Source organism: Marmota monax, unplaced genomic scaffold (genome assembly GCF_021218885.2).
Source record: "Marmota monax isolate L192 unplaced genomic scaffold, Marmota_monax_Labrador192_F-V1.1 WCK01_AAM20220418_F8-fsc00016, whole genome shotgun sequence".
NCBI lineage: Eukaryota > Metazoa > Chordata > Mammalia > Rodentia > Sciuridae > Marmota > Marmota monax.
The window spans coordinates 23,940,141-23,958,434 of NW_026695209.1; the positions used below are offsets into that span (position 1 = coordinate 23,940,141).

General features: G+C 31.9%; 1 protein-coding gene across 2 annotated transcripts; it reads right to left on the minus strand.

Moving 5' to 3' along the window:
- Positions 1–251: 251 nt before the first annotated feature.
- Positions 252–17,329, minus strand: Pou1f1 (POU class 1 homeobox 1). 2 transcript variants are annotated; one of them, XM_046430564.2, is made up of 6 exons: positions 17,188–17,329; positions 13,881–13,952; positions 5,976–6,200; positions 3,533–3,697; positions 2,700–2,760; positions 252–1,831 (listed from the first exon to the last, which is right to left on the minus strand). In XM_046430564.2, the coding sequence occupies exons 1-6, from the start codon at positions 17,327–17,329 to the stop codon at positions 1,621–1,623; spliced, it is 876 nt and encodes a 291-aa protein (XP_046286520.1). In that variant the 3' UTR covers positions 252–1,620. The 2 variants fall into 2 exon arrangements, with proteins under 2 accessions (XP_046286520.1, XP_046286519.1); XM_046430563.2 differs by having other exon boundaries at positions 13,881–14,030.
- Between the last annotated feature and the right edge of the window lie 965 nt (positions 17,330–18,294).

The following is an 18,294-nucleotide window of genomic DNA, read 5'->3' on the forward strand; positions in this document are numbered from 1 at the left end:
TGTGTTCATATATACATACGATGATTCTTTTGAAAACTATAAAATCTCTTCCTCTATGTGGTTTTTACATAGGTGACAAATACTGAGTTACCTACAAAGAAAATACCTTTAGGGCTGAATAATTTGGAATTTACTCTTGAATAAAAGCATAAAATCTAACACTTATTAGGTGCTAAATGTGTGTTTCAGCTTGGTTGGATCATAAGTTACCAGCAGATGTATAATTAAAATGCAAAAACTTCTTGGTAACATATCTATGTTTATTAGTAAGATTAAGGTTGTGGATTATTTGTGCATATACATATATGAGCTATAAAAGGATCTTATTCTAAGTGATTAATAATATAAAAATAGGAGGGGAGGCTGTACAGAATAATTTATTAAGTAAGCATTCTATGTCAACATTTTCCAGATTGTTATATAAAATAAGTTAGGTAACATTGCCAGCAGACATTCAAAATGCCCAAAAAATGGACTATTCTAGATTTATATTATATTACAGTTTGCTTCTACTTGCAAGTTCAAAGAAGTTAATTTTTAAAAGTTAAATAAATGTCTTCTTTGAGATACAATTACTGAAATTGAAAAGCCAAATATCAAACTTTGTTATTAATAATAAATCAGATTCTAACCAATTGACTGTCTTTTTTATAGGAACCCTGATAATGTTCAGGATTGTGAGATTTCAAAAATAGATTTAGTTTTTAAATTAGACAGCACCCTTCATGTTTGTAGCCATTGTTAACAGTACATCCCTTTATTAACAAAAATTACATGCTATTATGAGCAAATACCTTCCAAGCACTGGAGAAATAACAGCAAACAAGCCAGATACCTTCACTGCCCTGTTGCAGCTTACAGACTAATGGTTTGGGGCTCAATTATATATAGCTTAAAAATGTATACACACACACACACACACACACAGAGAAAAAAAAAATTGGCAGTGCTGGGGATCAAACCCAGAACCTGTTATGCTAGGCAAGTGTTCTACCACTGAGCAACACTCCTAGCCCATGTATTTTCTGTAGCTGAACATCAAAAAGCCAATGTTTGGGGAAAATCAAAAGGTTTTACATAGTGTTTCTATACATCTCTTTTGAAGGATTTATGTGGGTTCTATGCCATAAATATTAGATTCAAAGGCATCAGTTCTGATTGAATTTATTCCTACATGGAGTAATAAAATTCTAAGACATCTCTGCTGATCAGCAGAACCAATTCATTAATCAATGTTAATGAATCTAAATGGCTCTTCCCTGATCATATTCCTTACATATATTACCAATTAAAAATTACAAAGCTAATAACCTGGCTTAATAAAAGTTTCAAACTAAAACAAACAAAAAAACATACAAACTGATGTCTATGTGTGTGTGCAGTCTTATTTTTTTCTATTAGTATCTTTTGTTTACAATGTACATTGTAGCTTCTGAGAATAATTATTTTAAAGAAAATAATATAATTTAAATTGTTGAATTCATTTTAAAAAAAACAGAACTGCATAAGTTATTGATATAAAATAAATTTGAAGTCAACCACGTACCTAATTTCTATTTTTGTTGGGAAAGAGAACAAAATGAAAAACAGGAAAATATGGCTGTCACACAATAGGAACTCTTATCTGCACTCAAGATGCTCCTTAGAAACAGAAAATAGACTTTGATTCAGACTTGTCTTTACTCTCTTTTCTCTCTGCCTTCGGTTGCAAAACCAAACTCTTACTACTTCTTTCTCAAGATTCAGTTCTTCAGCCATCCGCATGATCTCCTGAGAGGAAGGCTTATTCTGTTCTCCAAAGTGTCTCTCCAGAGCATCTTTAGCAGCAATACTGGGATGGAGCAGTAGGGATGAGAGTGAGATAATGTTGATTTTAGTGAATTTTTTGGAAGAACAAAATCAAGTTGAATTTCTTACATATTGATATGAAAAAAGAACTCTAAGGTTAAACACTTGTAAATACAAAATACATTTTGTTAACATTTAGTTGTTTATTGTATTCCAGAGAGCATTACTGATGCCTCAGGAAAAAAATAAATGAGGGTCCCAGCTTTTCTATGTTTGTTCCATTTATTGCCACAGGAGGGCACCAAAATCTTGAAAAAGGAAATGAACAATAGGCATTTGTAAATATCCCCCTCTTTCTCCAACTTGTTTGGGTTATTTTTAATAAACAAAATATCTTGTGAACAACTAACCAATGGAAGCAAAACCTGCCTTCTATCATTTTCTATATGTATGCCCCACATAAATTACAAAAAACAAAAAAATCTTTTGGGGTTGAAATGCAAGATGTCATATTCAATGTTAAAAGACAGAAATACTAGACTGAAATACACTGAAATGGCTACTTTTGTTATTTTTAGTCAGACAGAAACTGTCCTATCAGAGCAAGTACATTTTCTACAAAAGTTCTCTTAGAACTTTCTTAGAAGTGACTATTTGGTTTTTGTTTTTATCCAAAATTTCTGAAACTAAAATGTTTTTTAATCAAACAATATATATTTTTCATGAACTGTTAAAAATTACCAGCTCTCTATCGCTCACTATTAAGTTTTTAAATTGTTTTATAATCTATCTTTTTTTCTTCAATTTTATTTATTTTATATGTATGTTATGTTGTGCCTACATTATATTAAAATGATGATTCCATTTGTAAAATATCTTTTTTTCCCTATAATAATATTGCAAAGGAATACCTTATAGTTGTTCTCCGTTTCCTTTTCCTTTCATTTGCTCCCACTTTTTCATTGTACAAAGCTATAATGTGGAAAAGAGAGATAATTACAAAAAGTCAATTTAAAAGAAAATAACTATCATATTTGGATTTCTTATTTTCTTCATGAAGCAATGAAAAATAAAATTACTTTTCATTTTTGTCTTCAATTTTTTCAGTCTTTGCCATTTTATTTTACATTCCATTTTTTTAAAAAAGTTGAAACAAATAGTAACTTTGCAAATATAATTTTTTTGCAAATCATATCTCCACCTTACTTTTGTTCAAACATTACTATAAGTATATTCAAACCTTGCTCTATATCCAGCATTGACATTAGTACGTGTAAAAAATGTTAAATTACTCATTGAGAAATTCCTTATGTTATTTATTTGGAAGACTGGTGTGTACAAATGCTCTGCATATACCAATTTTAGGTTGTAAAGGTATTCATGTACTGTTAAGTCAGTGGAGCACAGAGGTAAAATATCTGGGTGTGTTCAGATATTTTACCACTTCGTTCTGATGTCACATTATCTAAAAGTTTTCCTTATATAGCTTATTCTGTCTTCAATAAATTGACTTCTATACTTTCTTTGCACTGTTCTTCCCCCTCTTCTTTCCTTCTTTCCCTCCTTCCTTCCTTTACTCCTCCCTTCCTTCCTGTCTCTTTTTGTAACAAGATGTTTACTTTTCATCTCAAAGAGAAAAGGGGAGAAAAACCTCAAGCCTCTTGCTTTAGTATTAATCCTCCCACTTGCAGTAAATACTTTAGATTAAAACTCAGCACAGTCTTCAGGGATTTAGCTTTAGTACCTCCTACTTGCTCAGCTTCCTCCAGCCATTTTGATAATATTGCTTTTAGTTTGCATGCATTTTTAAAACTGAGTTGTAGGTTTTCAAATCTGCAGATGGTTGTCTGACTGAATTCAGAGCCATGCACAGCTGCCAGGGCTTCCCCAACGTTTGTTTGGGTGTATCCTGTGAAAGGGCAATAAAGATCATTAGCTTCAGCTTTTTAAAAAGCATCAGTTTTGGTTCATTGTCACAAATATTTGTGCATCTTTCTTTGCCAACTATTACTTTTTAAAAATAATATATTTTTGACAATTTAGAATTATTTAGTGAGGATCAGTATAGGATTGTCCAGTACTTCAAAAAATATTCCTTGTTAATTAATGAATTACTTTTTTCTAAAAGTCAAAAAATTTCATATGGGGCTGGGCTGGGGCTATCGCTCAGTGGTAGAGTGCCTGCCTGGCATGTGTGAGGCGCTGGATTTGATCCTCAGCACCGCATAAAAATAAATAGATAAAGATATTGTGTCCATCTACAACTAAAAAAAAAATTTAAAAATTCATATGGGAACATCAACCATTTGTAATATTTAGTCAAGTTGGATGGATGTATTATAAATAATTTATAAGAAAAATATTCTTATCTTTTATCATGATTATTAAATATCTGATGATATATGATAAAAAACATTAATATATCAAGTATAATGCATAAAATATGTTATAGATATTTTAACTCCAAACATGAGTGAAATATTAAACTATATTGTTGAAAAGTACCAAATAAAACTAAGAAATATGTATACTTTCCCTAAAAATATGTCTATAATGAGGTTATGATCATACATTGTATGCATACATCCAAGCACATTTATTATATTGTTTGGTAATGCTTCTGTCTCCAAGCAAAAGATCCTTATTGACTGTCCCAAACATTTCTAGAATACAAGCTAAAATAAACCATCAACATGTAATTTGAAACATTCACAGCAATACAAACAGAAGACTGAAAATGAATGTCATAAAGATTTCTACTGTTGTGTTTATTACATTAGTAGCTACATATTATTTTCAGGGCCTAAAGCTATATACCTATACCTATAAAGTGACTACATATGATGCCATCAATAAGTATCATTATAAAATTCTCTGATTCATTTCACAAGTTCAGCGGTTCAAACTGTCATTTCATTCTACTTTTTAAAATAAACTACTTCATGAATTTTAATGACAATTAATTGTTATAGCTGTTATGTTAAAAACACTTTTCAATAGAAAATGAACAATAGCTCTGAATAGACTGTCACCAGAAAACAAAATACAAATGAGCATTAAATATGTAAAAGAATACGCCTCACTCAAAGGAGAAATTTGAAATGAAACTAAAATGAGAGGGATTGGGGATGTAGCTCAGTGGTAGAGAGCTTGCCTAGCATGTACAACTCCTCCCCCACCCCCACCCCCACCGCCAGCTTTGTAAAAACAGAAGGGTGGGGGGAAATACCGTGAGATGTCATTTTTACTTATTTGTTTTGAAAGATATAAAAGATTAATAACATATTTTTCAACCATTATTGACTTTATATTCTTGTCACTGTTCTAGATGCTGAGGATATACCATTAAAGAGAAAACAAAAAGAAATAAGGAAAAAACAAAACAAAACACCTAACACCTATTTTCTTATATAGTGAGGGTGGCAAAACAGACTATTGGTGGTAGTAAAATTTGGTACAATTTCTGTGGAGACTAGTTCAACAAAGATCTGTTACAAGTAAAATTTTTAATCAGAAAGTCCCTTTGTACATTTTTCTTATGTATATATTTATATAGGTATAAAATGCATATTTAAAGTTAGAACTGTGGGCATTGTTAAAGTTAGGCATTGTTTTTGACAGCAGATGATAAGAAACCTAAATTATACCAGAAGAGGATTTGTAGAATACATTGTAGTATATTTTATAAAATGGAAGTCAACAGATCCATACAAGGAAAAAAGCTCTAAAAAACTCAAAACTCTTCCAAATAAAACTGCATCAAAGAATATGTGCTAATTTATATATGCACAAGATATCTGGAAAATACAGGAGAAACTAACAACATTGGTAAGCAGAAATTTTTAATCATGTGAATTTATGGTCTATTCAAAAGTTCACATAAAATATAGATTAAAAGGGCACTCCCAAACTAATCTTCAGGTAGATAAGTTTTAAAACAGTACCTTTACTTAAAAAACAAACAACAACAACAAAAAAAATCCAAACAAACAAATTAAAGAAAAACACTTTTTTTGGCTATTATACATGGAAATAATGTTTTTTGTAGATTTTCATAGTTTGACTAACTGAAATCTGCAGTAGAGATGTACAATGAGAACTGTCTTAGACTTTTGAACAGAGCATAAGAAATTTCACAGTGACAGAGTAGGATTGTCATATTAACAATCCTTGCTCTTAACACATACCTAACTTAATTCTCCTCACTTTAAATTCATTGGCAAACTTTTCAAGCTCTCGAATTTCTGGAGAATCCATGTCTATTGGTTCTTCAACCAGTTTGCTCTTCCGCCTGAGTTCTTGCTTGAATTCAGCGACTGTGGTGTCCTCTGCCAAGAGAGGCTGGTGGAGGGCAGGAAACCCATGACCCAGGGTGTGATCAGGAAACTTGTAAAGGCAAGGAGTTAAACTACCTGTGAGCAAACAGAGGAAAGCACAGGCCATTGGTTATTACCCCCTTGTTTTTACACAAGCCAGGGTCTTGCCTGTTAGAACCCCTTATTCTTCCCTGGACAGTCTCAATTCCTCAAGGTTACCTTACATCCAGCCTCCCAAAGTAGGAGTCACAGTAACTCAGTAGAAATGGAATTTTTTATCTTCACCTTCTCCAGAGCAGCAAAAACAGAAATAATGTCAAAGGCAAGTAGCAAGAGACTGCAAATAATTAAAATAGAAATATTTTAAAATTCTCTCAGAAGTTTAAGATTGTCAATATTTTTTGCCCTTCTCTCTCTTACCTATTCCTGAGAATCTGAGTTTGTATCTCTGTCCTCTTAATTAATTAGACAAATAATCTTTAGTGCTGGGTAAAATTGAGGCACCAATCATTTTGAACTAGCTGCTGTGCCACAAGTTTTCTTGTGACTGGGAAATTGATTTTACAATATTAATAAGTTGCACTTTTTAAAGAATTAGTAAATGTTTAATTTCAATTGGGAAATAATCATATTTTTAAAAAAACAAAAACAGGTAAAAGAAATTATGAGAACTTAAAATACATTAATATGTTTAAGTAGATTTTAGGAATGAACAGTCCAACAAAGGGTGATTTTACAAGTTCTATTAAAAAGTTGTCAACAAACTTTTTGGAAAATATGCAATAGAATGGAATAACTTCTTGGTGATTATTTAAGGAAAATCAAAAATAAATGGCAAGGGAGATACAATTCTAGATATTAAAGGTAATCACTCATAAATGATGAACTATTGATTAGTTTGTTAAATGATAACAAAAATGATACACTGTTCTGATATTTTAGAAAATTCTATCCAACTCCATTCCTCATTAGGAAAAAAGGGATCTATCTCCATATAGGAGCATAGGTGACAGTATGGCATATAAGATGAGTTCCAACATACTTTTTAAAATCTTTCTTCATAGGTACATTACTATTTTATAAAGATTTCATTTCTGTTTATTTTAAATGACATGTATAACCAAGACATTTTGGTACAGAAATATTGAGTAACTTGTGAGTGAGTACAAATACTTAAAAACAAATTATTATAAAATATGTGCAATAATTGTTCTTGAAAACAGTGGAAATATATATCAAGGCTTCATGCTCTTTACAAAATCCATAAACCCATAAACATATTCACAAATCAGACATGAGTAATAATGTAAAAAATAAATCTTTGATTAATATATCAGTATGTAATGAATAAAATTATCACTAAGCAAAGTGTTGACTTATTTATATGAGAACATGTAATTATAAAGTAAGTGCACCCTTATCCAGTAGAATATATCATTTCCTAATGAAAATTAAAGATACAAATGAGAGATTAAATAAAATGATATTAAATAAATTTGGTTGCTTCATATGTATGAAAAATATTTGGAAGACACTAGTTTTGTCTTGAAAAATGTGTGCATTTACAAACCAAAATTATCCAGTTAAATTGTTGTGTATCTTCTACCTAAGCATACCATAAGGTCTGAATCTGTTAGCAATTTTGATTACTATTTTCAATTTGTCTTTCAGATCAGAATCATTTACTACTGCAAATCTTCTATGCAACACTTTGGGCTTATTTCTCATGGTAATGGTCCTCATTCTTACACAAACGAATGAGTTAGAATATGTATTTTCCCCCAAAATTTAAAATCTAGGAAATTTAAGAAGAAATTAAATAATTTTCTTCGAGTTCCACAATGAACCATTCAATAGTAAATAGAACAGAATTCCACTAAGCACTCAAATAAACTACATCAAGACAATTACCTAGTTTATTTTCCAAACTGTATGCACTCAGGTAAGTTAAATGACTTTCCTTTAAAGGGTTTTCCTGCATTTAAACACATTTGGCTACATTAAGCAAAAGCTTTCTGACAAAAATATTAATTAATTAAAAAAGTGTATTATCCCTATTTCCAGGAATATTCAAAAGTAGTTTATACATTATAAATACTGCAAAGAAGTGGACACTTAGAAAATAAATTTTAACAAAGTCCATGAAATGTGTATAAGAAACACTATGCTTCAGTTTGGCATCCAAAGTAAGAATAAAGACATGATGTGCAATACATTTTTATTCTATGTTATATAAAAGTTTCCACAATTATTATTAGTCTAACAGTTTTCTTAGAACTACCCTTACACAATTCAGCATAGTAGTTGCAAGTACAACCAAAGTGCCATTTATAGCATGTGTTTCTCTAGTTAAGGGAAGTGGGGAGTAATTGGTATGGTATATGTGGCAAGAAATTTTTCAAATCTTTTTTGAGTCTGGATTACTGAGGAAGAAAAGCAGAAAGAAAGTAAAAGATGTGCTATTCTTACACAGCAAATCTCTCACAAACATTTTTGGAAACATTGATAAAGCAACATTGTGTCTTTAGATAAAGGATCTAAAGAGAGTGTACACTAGACAAGCACACATTTAAATAGCTCGGACTCATTCTCATCCTCTCCACAGCCTAAATATGTCTTCACATTGCAGATTAAGCCACCACAGCCCTTCTGAATTGTTCTGTATGTAATTTTGTATGGCAGAGGTGAAGGATAGAGGTAACTCTTTTAAAGCAGGCAGTGGAGGACAGAGGTAGGGCTTGCCTTGCAAGGTACTGATTCTGTACCATGGCATGGGGCAAATTGTTCTTCTGCAACATGTGACAGAAGCTGACAACTTCTCAGGTTATGGGCTTGGTGGGGGTGGAGAGGGAAGCAACTACTTAGCCATAGAAATGCATGAAAACATGTATTTGAATATTTCTATTTATTCCATCTTTTTCCCCATGCATAAAAATTGAAAGCAAATCATAAATCCCAATTCTGATCTTTTCACCTTTATTGCACTGGTGAATGCAACTGTTTGCAACAGGGTCCACTGCCAGTTTTTGTAAATTAAGTTTAATTGAAACATAGCCATGCCCATGTAGCTTGGGACTGATCTCCTGCTACAATGACAAAATCAAGCACTTGCAACAAGAGTCTAGAGAGCATAAGATATTTACTGTCTGGCTCCTGACAGGAAAAGGTCACCAATTTGTAGTCTAAAAGGGAAAATACTTCACGTTACTGCTACTGAAAGACCTTTTGTGATTGGTTGAGAGGCAAAAGACGTTGGAACTATTCCTTCCCTCACAGTGGATAATTCTGAACAACCATAGGAACACTTTAGGGTAAAACAAAATGAAAGAGGAGCAGAGAGATGGAAGGAGGTGAGAGGGAGAGAGGAAAGAACAGACTGGACAAAAGAAATTTAAAAAGCATTTTTTTTTTTAATGAAGAGATGGACTTGAAAGTAGACTTTTTTCCCCATCTCATTGGTTGAAGTAATTTTGGGTGCCCCTTGTATTAATTCAGGTCAGGAGGAGGACATTTTCATTCATAATTATCCTTTCCCTTATTATCCACTTCTCATCAAAAGAGGACGGATATTCATTCTTTTGGTTAATTCCCTAACATATTTCTTTCTTCCTTCTTAAAATTAAACTTTAAAACAAGAACTATCATGCCAGTTCTTGGTTCTCCATTGCATCTTATATCCAAGCTAGAGTTAATATTCAGTGCCAGGAGGCTGATTTGCTTCAATTCCTAGGAAGGAGTGACGTCCCAATGAGCTAAATTTCAAAACTCTGCTTTAGAAGCTGGAGAACACAAACAATCTCAGATACCCAAGAATCAGTGTTAAAGATTTTTGTTAATATTTCGTTCTGTGCTAATCTAGAAAAGATTGGAGTAGCATTTATATTTCTCTGTTTCCTGTTATTTGCACTGTAGACTGTTGAATCGTCTAAATTGTTAGAAGTGAAGGAACAGAAGAAGGAATTTTAGCAACAAGAATATATGAAGAGATCAAAACAGAAAGCAGGTTGAGTCGGGTACAAATTTTGCTGCTAGATTTATAGATATGGAAAGATTGAAGCTCAGAGGTGCTATGTGACTTGAACAAGGTTAGTAATTAGTTAATGGTGTGGCTTTTGCTCCCAATTAGTCATTCTGTTTATGCCTGTGCCTGAACGAGGAGGTACAATGGATTCATCTGATGATTAAAATCCCCCATACTAAACTAACAAAGTATTAGCTGTAGCTCTTCCCTTCCTGTGAGCTAATTTAATAAAATGCTCAAATGAAAGCATCAGAGTATAGGTAATAAAATAAATAAATTAAAATAGTAATTTCACATCCTTTGAAATATAATTCTTTCTGGAGCTTCATTTTCATGCAGAGCATGTGACACAATCTGTCTTTGTTGTTGATAAGATGCGTCTGTGGATTGGGAGAAAGTAGCTGATTCACACCTTCTAATGCTTCAGAAAATTCAAATAACAACCAGATTTCTATTATGTATTTTATATCTTTTTTTCTTATTTATGAATTCCTGTATTTTATGACTCAATTTGTGCTGCTTCTCTGAGAATGAAGGCATGAAAATATAGATTCTTTAAGGTTTAATCTGCCATGAAGAAAATGCTAATGGTGGGTATAATGTCAAAATACAGACTTTCTGACAAATTATAAAGCATATCACATTTTAATGATATCTCTCTCAGAAATATTCAAATACAACTGTATGCTTGGCATAGTGAGCTTTTCATTCAGTGAAAAAAAATAATTTTAAGGCCGCAATTATACCTGCAAATTAACAATTTTGCTCTTGTTGCCCCTAAGACAGGTTTTGAATCTGGTTAAAAGGTTTTCTCAGGGGACTTTTCCTTTTTAATTGTGATGAAGAAGGGATTAGTGAAAGAGAGTTTGTTAACTGTCTGCTTGAGTGAACTTGTACCCACAAAACCTGAACTGCCTGTGGAATTTTATTGTGAACCCAATCTGTTGGCTCCAGTCCCAGGAACAGTATGGATGTTAGGATTTTGAGGCCAGCTGCAAACCCATTGGGCCAGCAGTGGCCCTCTTTGATGTGGTGGAAGGGAAGAGTTATCATTAAGGAGCTAAAGGTATTATGGCAAGAAACTATTGGCTATTGGTCTGTGGCCGATTTTTCATTTGTGCTGTCTTCTAACAAGGGGCAGGGATTGCTTCTGTGCTGGAATAAGAGGGAAACAAAAGGTAAACCCGTGGTTCCTAGAAATCACCGTCAATGAACTTTCCTCCAAGAGACAGCAGCATCTAACTATGTGCTTGTCATTTCCTATCTACATAATCAAAATATTGTAAGACAAAAGAAAGCGGTCCACCTGCAACTGCAGTAGCTCAATGCACAGATTTGATCATTTTTTAGTGGGAAGTAGTTCATCCCTGAGGAGGGTTGTTCTTATCACCTATGAACACTGATTAACTTAGGACATGGGTCATAAGTGGTCAGTTCTTAAAGGCAAAGAGTATCTTTGGCTTTCCCTATTTCTGAATTATTAGAAATCACATCAGGCTTCATTTTACCATAAAAGTGAGGATGCTAGTTTATTTGAAATGTTATATGACAGAATGTAAAAAAAAAAAAACTAATCTTTTTCTGAAATACTTTAAAGTTTTAACTGTTTTTGAGTCTTAAACTGAGATGTTTCAAGAAATTCAAGAATAGAGGATTAAATTATTTCTTTTTATTTCAAAATTATAGGCATAAATTGATGTTTCTTCATTTCAAATTTTATCTAGATTATAATGAAACATAAGTTAAAAGATATTTCAAAGTTAAATATATGATTCCTTCATCCAAAATTTCTCAGTATCATCTCTCTCTCTCTCTCTCTCTCTCTCTCTCTCTCTCTCACACACACACACACACACACACACACACAGAGTCTCTATTTAATATAACTGATGAGAGTTCTTTTCATGCTATAGAAATAAACATGGAAGATTAACCAATTTGTTTATAAAATAAACAACAAATAAAAATTTGTGCACAACAAATTGTGCCTTGTATTAATCAATTAAAATTTTTTATCTGCTCATGCCGTAAAATGAGTAATGAGTTTTTTCATGAGGAGATCTCTTATCCAGATTTTTTATCTTCCTTAAAAACTATACTATGGATCAGGAAAATGCAAGTCAAAACTACACTAAGATTTCTTCTCAGTCAGAATTAGGATTGTCAAGTTTAAAAGGAACAATAATAAATTCTGATGAGGATGTGGGTTGTAAAGTACACTCATACATTGCTGGTGGGATTGCAAATTAGTACAACCACTATGGAAAGTAGTGTGAAGACTCTTCAAAACGGAGGAATGGAACCACCATTTGGACCACCTATCCCATTCCTCAGTATTTATCCAAAAGATCTAAAATTGGCATACTACAGTGATGCAGACACTTTAGTATTTATAGCAGCACAACTCATAATAGAAAAATTATTAAATAAAACCAGATGCCCATCAACAGATGAATGGATCAAGAAATTATGGTATACACACAATGGAGTTCTACTTAACCATATAGAAGAATAAAATAATGACAGCTGTTGGTAAATGGATGGAAATGGGAAAAAAATCATGCTAAGTGAAATAAGCCAGATTTAATAATCAAGAGTCAAATGTTTTCTCTCATATTAGGAAGCTAGCAAAATAAGGGAAGGAAAGTGGTGAGGGAAGGGATCAGATATTATGAAGATATAAGGTAAATCAGTGGAGTAGAAGAAGAACCAGAGGGAGAGAGGGAGGAAAGAAGGGAAAAGGGTAAAAATATAGAATGAATTTAACAATAATGTGTTACATACAAATATAAATGTATCAAGAATAATTTCACCTGTACATATTTGTAGAAAATTCCAATCAAAAATAAATAAATAAAGGAGTGAGAGGAAGATCCATAGAGGAAAGTAGACAAAATGGGGGAAGGAGGAGGGCAGGCAATGGGCATGGAATGAAGATTGAAGTCAAATTGCTTGTACATATTATTTTGCCAAAATTAATCCAAATACTATGAATAATACTCAAATTTTAAAAATGCTATGTGCTCCTATGAGCATAAGTAAATCAGCAATTATGCTTGAAATGGTGATACTTTACTTATCCAGAAGAGATAAGTATGTAACTTAATTAATTTCATTCTCAGCTAAGACTCTCAAGCATCTCAGAAAGGGTGGCCAAAGCCCCAAATAGCTATCAGAAAAGTCCTCGAAGATTACTGTCAGCTTTCAGACAGTATCTTTATATTAATCTTTATGGACCAAATAGTTCAAAAGAAATACTGTGGTGAGGGAGATGTTCAACAAATCTCTTATGTCTGATATGGCAGCCGTAGCCACATGAGGTAACTGAGCACCCAAAATGTAGCTAGGGTACCTGAGGGAACTGGATTTTAAATTTTATTTTATTTCAATTAATTTGCATTTAAATTTAAATGCTACTGTATAAATATTGAAGGCAAGCCTGCAATAGCCTCAGGTGTCAAATGGCAGTTTGATTTTTTAATTTTCAAATTAAAAAATGCAAGGCAAACATAAGAGTTTAGAAGGACAACAGTTTATGAGTATATATAGAATAGAGCAATCAGATATGACCTCTATGATCTCTGAGGACATCAAAGATCAGGGAACATCTCAATAAGTGGTGATTTTACCAGTAAATTTCAAGGTTAAGATATCAGAAGAATTTTATGTTAAGTACTGGTCACCATTCCCAAAAGACCAGAGAATTCATTGGTTTCCCTCAATTCAATATCATATACAAAGATAATTTTTCTTACCTGCCATCACTCCATAGGTTGATGGCTGGTTTCCATAATGACAGGAAGGAACAGAATAATGAAGTCCTGTTGCTGTATTTCCCAACGTTGTCACAGAGAAATATGTGCACGAACATTTAGGAGTTTGGATCAAAGACAAAATAGACGGGACTGGTAAGAAAATGTATGAGGATTCAAGACACATTCAGTTCATTTCAAAGATACACATTTATGTGATTCTTAAAGCTATATGCCAATAATTTCTTTTCACTGGGGAGAAGTTTTTAGTGAGTAGGCAAAACTAGGGATCAAACTTCACTTCTAGTAATGAGATCTTAAGTTATTGGAGTGAACTATAACTTCCATTAATTATCCTGTGATCTGTGCTATAGCTACAAGTACCCCATAAAGGGGTGACGGGTCAGTGTAGATCCTGGCTTTTTGGGGAGTTTCCATCCAATACAGACATTACAACAACCAAGAATAGCCTCTTAACATTGTTATGCTAGAAATTTTTCTCTGGAAGAATAAATACTGAAATTGACTCTTTGAATAGAAGTCTGTAGGTTTGCTTATTTTCCTAACAACTTCCTTTCACAGAAGAGGAAATGACAGTATCCTGCCAGTGCATACGATTGTAACAATATCCCTGCTTTCAGGGTGTTCAGCAAAACCTGTGAAATGGTATGATGGATTTGATGTATTTATGCAGGTTTTCTATGAACACATTTATTCAACCATTTTTATGATAAAATCAATTGGAAAATAAGTTCATTGTCAATTGAAGATATACATAAAGCTCTGTGTAAACATAATCTTATTTATATATATGCTTCATGGAACCAATGTGTATTTTAACGGAAATTTGAATTACTGAAATTTTATCAAGTTTTAAATATAAATCAAGTTGACGAAGAGCAAGGACTATCAAATATTAAACTGTCAATGTTTCTTTATATATTTTCTCACTTTTCCCTCATGTTCTGGATAAGGTGGTAGATTTTCATAATCATAACATAAACCAATCTTATGAATAAACGAGATGTCGTATAGTATAGGACTAGGATCCTTTGAAAACAAAAGGCCCATACTCTTTCCCTTGACTGCGAGCATGGTGGCACACACCTGTAAATCCCAGAAACTTGAGAGGCTGAGGCACAAGGATAGCCAACCTTAGCAACTTAAAGAGGTCTTAAGGGCTTAGCGATACCCTGTCTAAAAAATAAAATTTAAAAATATCTTGGGCTTTGGCTCAGTGGTTAAGCACCCTGGGGTTCAATCCCTGGTACCAAAAAGGAAAAAAATAAATACTAAGATATGATCTAGTGATTAAAGACTTGAGGACTATTCATAAAGAAAAATATATTTTGTCTAAATACAGAACAATCTTTAATTTTTTAAATGTCTGAAATTCATTTTATAACTGACATCAAAAGAACTGAAATTGTTTTGCAATATAAAGATGACAACAAAATCTTACTATGTATTCAAAAATCAAACAAATAAGTATAAACACATTTAATACCCAAATTTTCTAATTAAAACCAGTTTTTCCAATTTGTAGACAATTAGATACATTTAACTTCATAAAAAAAGTATTAATCAATTTAAAACAATTTAAGGTTTTTTAACCATTTTTGCTGGAATGAAACTTTTTTACTTTCAACTTTTGAATAATTTTTTATTCTGGTTTTATGAAGTTGGGTAAAGAACAAGCTAATTTACTAAATGCTCTGGTATTTGTTTCTAAAATAAATAGGCTTCTTACTCTTGAGAAGCCCATACTCCTTCCTTTTGACTGCAAAAATCATTGCTTTTCTAAAAAAAAAAATTCTGTTTGTGCCTAAAATCAAACAAATCAGTAGGATTTTAAGCTTAAAATTAGATCCCTTTGCTAGATCACTACCTCAATTCTAAAGTTCATTTTCATGCTGACTAATATTTCTTTATACAGCAGTAGTTAAAAGAAGCAATATATTGTTCTTATACCTAATATGTAAAATGATTTATTATTTAAAATATATGATTAACTATATGGCAATTTTTTAGATTGATTTATAGTATATGTAAAAAGTATTTATAACTATATATGTAATATTATATATATATATATATATATATATATATAAAATATAATATAACAAATGATTCAAATGATTGTATTAAACACTTGGTTCTATTTTTAAAAAATATGTTTGAGGATACTTCCAATATTGTCTTTTTAGTTTAATTATAGGAACATTTTTAGATGGAAAAAAAAATCCTACATTGAGTGATTTTATAAAAGTCCAAATATCCAATCTCTAGATTTTTAAAAATTCTTCTAAGGATTAATATCAAACTTACATGTTTGACATTATGTTTTGAAACTCTCTAATTACAGTGAAAGTTAAACCTTCAATCTTTTAAAACAGAACATATATTTATCAACTCAAATTTTGATTCTGGATGTATAAAATTTTATTTTATTTTTAAACGTGAGGCAAATTACATCTAGAACAAACAAAAAATGAATAGTGTATTACTAATTAATGGAAGAGATATACTCTATTCAAGCCTTTATCCATTAATAAATCAATTTTGAAGCAGTTTGTTATCATATAGTTAAGGAATTAATGCAGTAAGAAAGCATATATATTTGGCTGATTGTGGTGAGACAAAATATTTAAATTCCCAAATTTAATTTCTATTTAAAACAGATGAGAAAATCATAAGAGCTTGTTTATATAGTCTCTGTGGAACTCAATCTTGAGAAATTTAACTAAGTTAATATACTCTAACTGTTATATTACTTCTAGTGATTTTTATTATGTTTAAGACATGTTTATTAAAACATTTAATTACTTTATTCCTTAAAATCTACTGTTGTTGGCATTGGAAATTATCCAATTGTATTTACTATCAAATTTATGACTTTTAAACAGTTCCACCTGTGATTTAAAAACCAAATAAATCTTTAATAAAAGGAGTAGTACCTAGTAAATATTAAACTATTTTAGAATAGTCACTTCATTTTTTTGTTATACATAAATGTTTCCATTCAAATATTTTTCAGATTAAAAAAAATCCTGCCCATTGCTTTCATATGTCTAAAAGAGATATTCTTTATTGTAATAAAATCAATAATAATCTAGATGATTTCCTTAATATTTCCTTTAAAAGTCTATAGGCATTTTGTTTTTTAAAATATCTTTAATATTTAACAAATCAAATTAAATTGAAGGAAAAATATAAAAGAAACTAAGAGATTATTCAGTAGCAAGAGTCAAAGCATTCATTCTGAAAATTTTAGGCCTAGCCATATGGAAACTCTCAAAGGGGTCAGTACCTGTAGACATCACATTGGTGGCATGGTTGGAGACTGGTAGGCACTCGGCAGCACTGTGATGCATTATCAGAGGCAGAGTTGCAGAAGCGTCAGAATTCAGAGGTATAAAGGTATCAGCCGGAGTAAAAGATTGGCAACTCATTCCCACAAGAGAGTAGAAAAATAAGAAGAATTGCTGCTCCCCAAATGAAAGTTTTATTATATTACTGTATCAAAGGGCTGATTCAATTCTCCCTACCTGCATATATACATCAAGAAGGCTCTGAGGCACCAGGAGGGCGCGTGCTTGCATTTATACTGCAAGGAAATCCCTTTATACATGTTAATAGTCTTTTCCCAGGAGTATTGCTTTATCAACCTGAACTGTCTTCCTTTCTTACCCAAACATATCCATGCCCAAGAAGGAAGCTGGTTCTGGGGGATAGCTTGAGGGGAAGGGAGAAATCTGAAACTCTGACAACTTTAGTAATCTGGATATTTTGGAGAGGACTCAAGAACTTTGAAAAAGTGTTTCTCAAAGAAATAATGTTACAATTAATTGAAAAATAGTAGGTGTCTTTTGGCTACTAGCAAACATAATTACAAATTTATAAATTTCCCCCCTTTTTTGGCTAAATTATCATTAAACCTGCAAAATAACATGAAACAAGAGAAACACATACTATGTAATGTTAAGAATTTTAATATTTAAGTGTTATTGGAGAACAATTACTGAGAAAAGCAGATGCAACTAAATATGAGAATGAATATGTTGCCTGTTACTAATTTAAACCAACAATGCACATTTTTGAAATACTATGACCAGCAATTAAATTGATACTATATTTAAGTGGAAAATGGAAAAAAAGGAATAAAATGTAGTAAGGTACATAGAAGACAAACATGAGTGTCCACATCTTTCTCTTGATTTCAATTTACTCATCAACCACTAACATTTACTAAGTTTTAATTAGAATGCTGACAGTATTCAAGGGTACTTTCTATAGCTATATCAAGTAAATCTCACAGCACTTCTGTGAATTATGTACCAGGTCATCCTCATTAAGCCAGACTGTGCCAGAGACTGAAGTCTGGGCCAGAGCCTGGAGTGACCATGGTAGCATTGAA